The sequence below is a fragment of the Leiobunum rupestre genome, chromosome 6 (genome assembly GCF_980474605.1).
Source record: "Leiobunum rupestre chromosome 6, qqLeiRupe1.1.hap1, whole genome shotgun sequence".
Lineage (NCBI taxonomy): Eukaryota > Metazoa > Arthropoda > Arachnida > Opiliones > Sclerosomatidae > Leiobunum > Leiobunum rupestre.
This window is the reverse complement of record NC_143389.1, coordinates 66,696,403-66,699,691: the sequence shown is the minus strand read 5'-3', so window position 1 is coordinate 66,699,691 and position 3,289 is coordinate 66,696,403. Positions and strand designations below refer to the sequence as shown.

Genomic DNA, 3,289 nt, shown 5'->3' with positions numbered 1-3,289 from the left:
TAATAATATTGGTTGACTACTTTTCAAAGTTATTAGAGGCTCAGGAGTTGAAATCAACTACGGCAGAAACAATCATTAATTTTTTTGGCACCACACTTTTCAAGGCATGGCGCACCGCAACGTTTGGTGTCCGATAACGGACCGCCATTTTTATCATACAAATTTAAGGAGTTCCTTCAGCAATGGGGAGTTTGTCATATAACAAGCAGCCCGCACTATCCTCGTTCTAACGGTATGGTAGAACGTTCTGTACAAACATTAAAAAACTTATTACTCAAAGCCAAGCAAGATGGCCACGATCTTAATTATATTCTACTAGAATATCGCACCACTCCAGTGGGCCAATTGCCAACTCCTGCACAGATGTTAATGGGGCGCCAGCTTAGGTCAGCCAATACTACATCAACTGCTTCGCTCCAGCCTCAGTACCCTACCCGACATATACAATAGATGCTGCACGATAGACAACATCAGATGAAGCAGACACAAACCGTATCACGATTCCCAAAAGTAGGAGGCCACCAACGGTCAATGTATAAGAATTAAACGACAAAACTGGTAAAAAAGACCGTATATTTAATAAAAATAAATCGCAGTACTTCGGCAAAATATGCCTTCAAGGCGGTACAAGATTTGAAAGAAGACTAAGATTTGAAAAATTAAAAGCACGCGCGGTGGAATGCCTAATGAACGCGAGCCGTAAAAAGAGAGCTAGAAATAACTACACAGAAAAACTAAAGGGGGAAAAATATTACAGAAATAGAAAATTTTACGGAACGAAAGCTTTTCGTTCAGTCCGGCTGGGAATTCCGTTCCGAATTTGAAAATCAGTCGGTTTTCTTCAGTAACTCTAAAAGGTCGGTCTCCGTTAAGAACCTTGAGAACGCGGATAGAAACGGCAGATATGGTGTGGACGTCGTTGAAGTGTCTAGTTACATGATTTTTGTCGCGGTTGCTTCTGATATCAAGTAAGTGTTCGCGGAAACGATCAGCGAGGCGTCGACCAGTCTCGCCGACGTAAACTTTGTCGCAAACTTTACAAGACAAAGAGTAAACGAGGTTGGATGTTATACAGGAAAAGGATCCTTTAATATGATAGTTCGATTTAGGGGTTGTAACCACCAAGTCGGAACTAACATAAGCGCATGTGTTGCAACGAGGGCGATTGCATCTCGTGGTGCCGGAATGAGTGCCGGATGGATCATCTTCGGGTAACGAACTAGAAACGAGAATCGACCGAAGATTCTGGTCGCGACGGTAACAGAACCTGGGCGGTTCAGTGAAAACATCCCTCGCGTCTTGGTCGATCTGTAGTAGGTGAAAGTTCTTACGAAGGATGTTTTCGACCTGTCGAACTTGTGGATGGTAAGTTAGAACCACCGCGGGACGATTTGTTGGTTCAGGACGAATTTTGTTTGCGAGAGCTTCGTTTCTAGTTGTCTTGGATGCACGATTGAGAGCCGATGTTAACACATTCTCGTTGTAGCCTCTTCTCATAAAACTATCGCGCATTTCCAAAGCTTGGCGTTGAAAATCGTCGTTGGAGGAGCAAATACGTCGAAGACGTAAAAACTGGGAGTACGGTATGGACCTAGTCGAGTGTCGTGGGTGACAAGAAGATGGTAAGAGGTAAGAGCGACTATCCGATGGTTTGCGATAAATGCTCGTGGAAACGCCGTCCCCATCGACAGAGATAGTCATGTCCAAAAACGATATTGAGACGTCTGATACGCTGATAGCGAATTCCAAAGAGGGGTGCATGTGGCAAAAGGCGTCTAGAAAAAGATCAAGCTCCTGGCGGCTACAAGAGGCGAGCTGGGCGATATCATCGATGAAGCGGGCGTGAAATTCAGGAATAGGTTCCAAGTAACTAGAGAAGAAAAGTTCTTCCGCCCAACCGACAAACAAGTTTGCGTAACTTGGGCCCATTTTCGTACCCATCGCGACACCTCTGACCTGCTTGTAGAACTTTCCATTGAAAGTGAAAGCGTTAAGAGTCAAGACAAGCTCAGCCAATCGTACCAACGTTTCTGTAGGAGGGTAACGGTCGGGACGACGGTCGAGGAAATGTTGAAGCGCTAGTAAACCATCGTTGTGCGGAATAACGGTATATAAAGATTTTATGTCCAAGGTAATGAGCCACCGGTGAGCCCCGATGAATGAAAATTCCGATAACTTACGAAGAGTGTCACTGATATCCTTTACGTAACTTGGCAAGGCAGCGACAATTGGCTGCATAATCTCGTCCAGGAAACTCGAAATTAGCTCTGTCGGGCAAGAGCAGGCCGATACAATTGGACGTCCGGGGTTCCCTGGTTTGTGAATTTTTGGAAGGAGGTAAAACCGTGACGTTCGGTAGTTTTCCACAATAAGTTTCTTAGCACCGGTAGGTAACTCATAACTCTCTATACACTCGTTAATATGACTTGTAACCTGATTTTGAAAATCGGGAGTAGGATCCGTCGGTACTTCCAGATAGAAATTCTCATCGGAAAGTTGATGAATGGCTTCAGCGATGTATAAATCTTTATTCCAAACGACGACAGCGCCACCCTTGTCAGCTGGTTTGATTACAATGTCCGATCTAGCACGAAGAGAACGGATAGCAGCTTGCTCTTCTCTTGTCACGTTCTGGCGATTCGAACCGGAAAGGTCTAAATTCTTGATTTCATTTTTGCAAGAAGCGATGTACAGGTCCAAGGATTTATGTTTCGTTGTTACAGGATTGAACACTGATCTTACAGGCTTAATCTTCTGAAAAACATTAGGAGGCGCTGGCGGAGGAGGATGGTGATCGTGAAAATGTGAACGAAGACGTAGACGTCTGTAAAAAGCTTCAAGGTCATGAAGTATCTGGAACTCATCAGGTTGACGTTTTTCTGGTACGAAAGAGAGGCCTTTCGAAAGGACGAGTCGCTCACTTTCTTGTAGAACGAGATCACTTGGTATAGTTACCACGAGTCTATTCAACTGGCCAGGATCGATATGCTCGGTTGCGAAGTCTGGAACTAGTCTGGCGGTTTTACTCATCTTGATTTCACGCAGATAATTGTAAATAACCCGATTGAAAGATCGGACAAAAACAATCACTGTGTGGTAAAGAGCCTCGTTAAAGCCACAAAACGTTTTTAAGTTAATTTTCTCAGCGACAAGATCCCGTCGAAGTTGAAGTTTCTTTCTGTCAAGATCACCAAGGAAAGATCGTACAAGTCGTTTCGATGTAGCATGAAGAACTTGAGAAGAACGTCGTTTAAACTGATTGAGGTTCGTACCGTGACAACGTAAACGG

At 44.2% G+C, this 3,289-nt stretch overlaps 1 protein-coding gene across 1 annotated transcript; it reads right to left on the bottom strand.

The window, feature by feature from the left end:
* Positions 1-711: 711 nt before the first annotated feature.
* Positions 712-3,030, bottom strand: LOC149943216 (uncharacterized). Its single transcript, XM_090179590.1, has one exon. It carries the CDS (start codon positions 3,028-3,030, stop codon positions 712-714), a length of 2,319 nt encoding a protein of 772 aa, XP_090035716.1.
* Between the last annotated feature and the right edge of the window lie 259 nt (positions 3,031-3,289).

Excerpts from the sequence above, each read along its gene's own strand:
- LOC149943216 (XM_090179590.1), bottom strand. The coding sequence starts at position 3,030 with ATGAGTAAAACCGCCAGACTAGTTCCAGACTTCGCAACCGAGCATATC.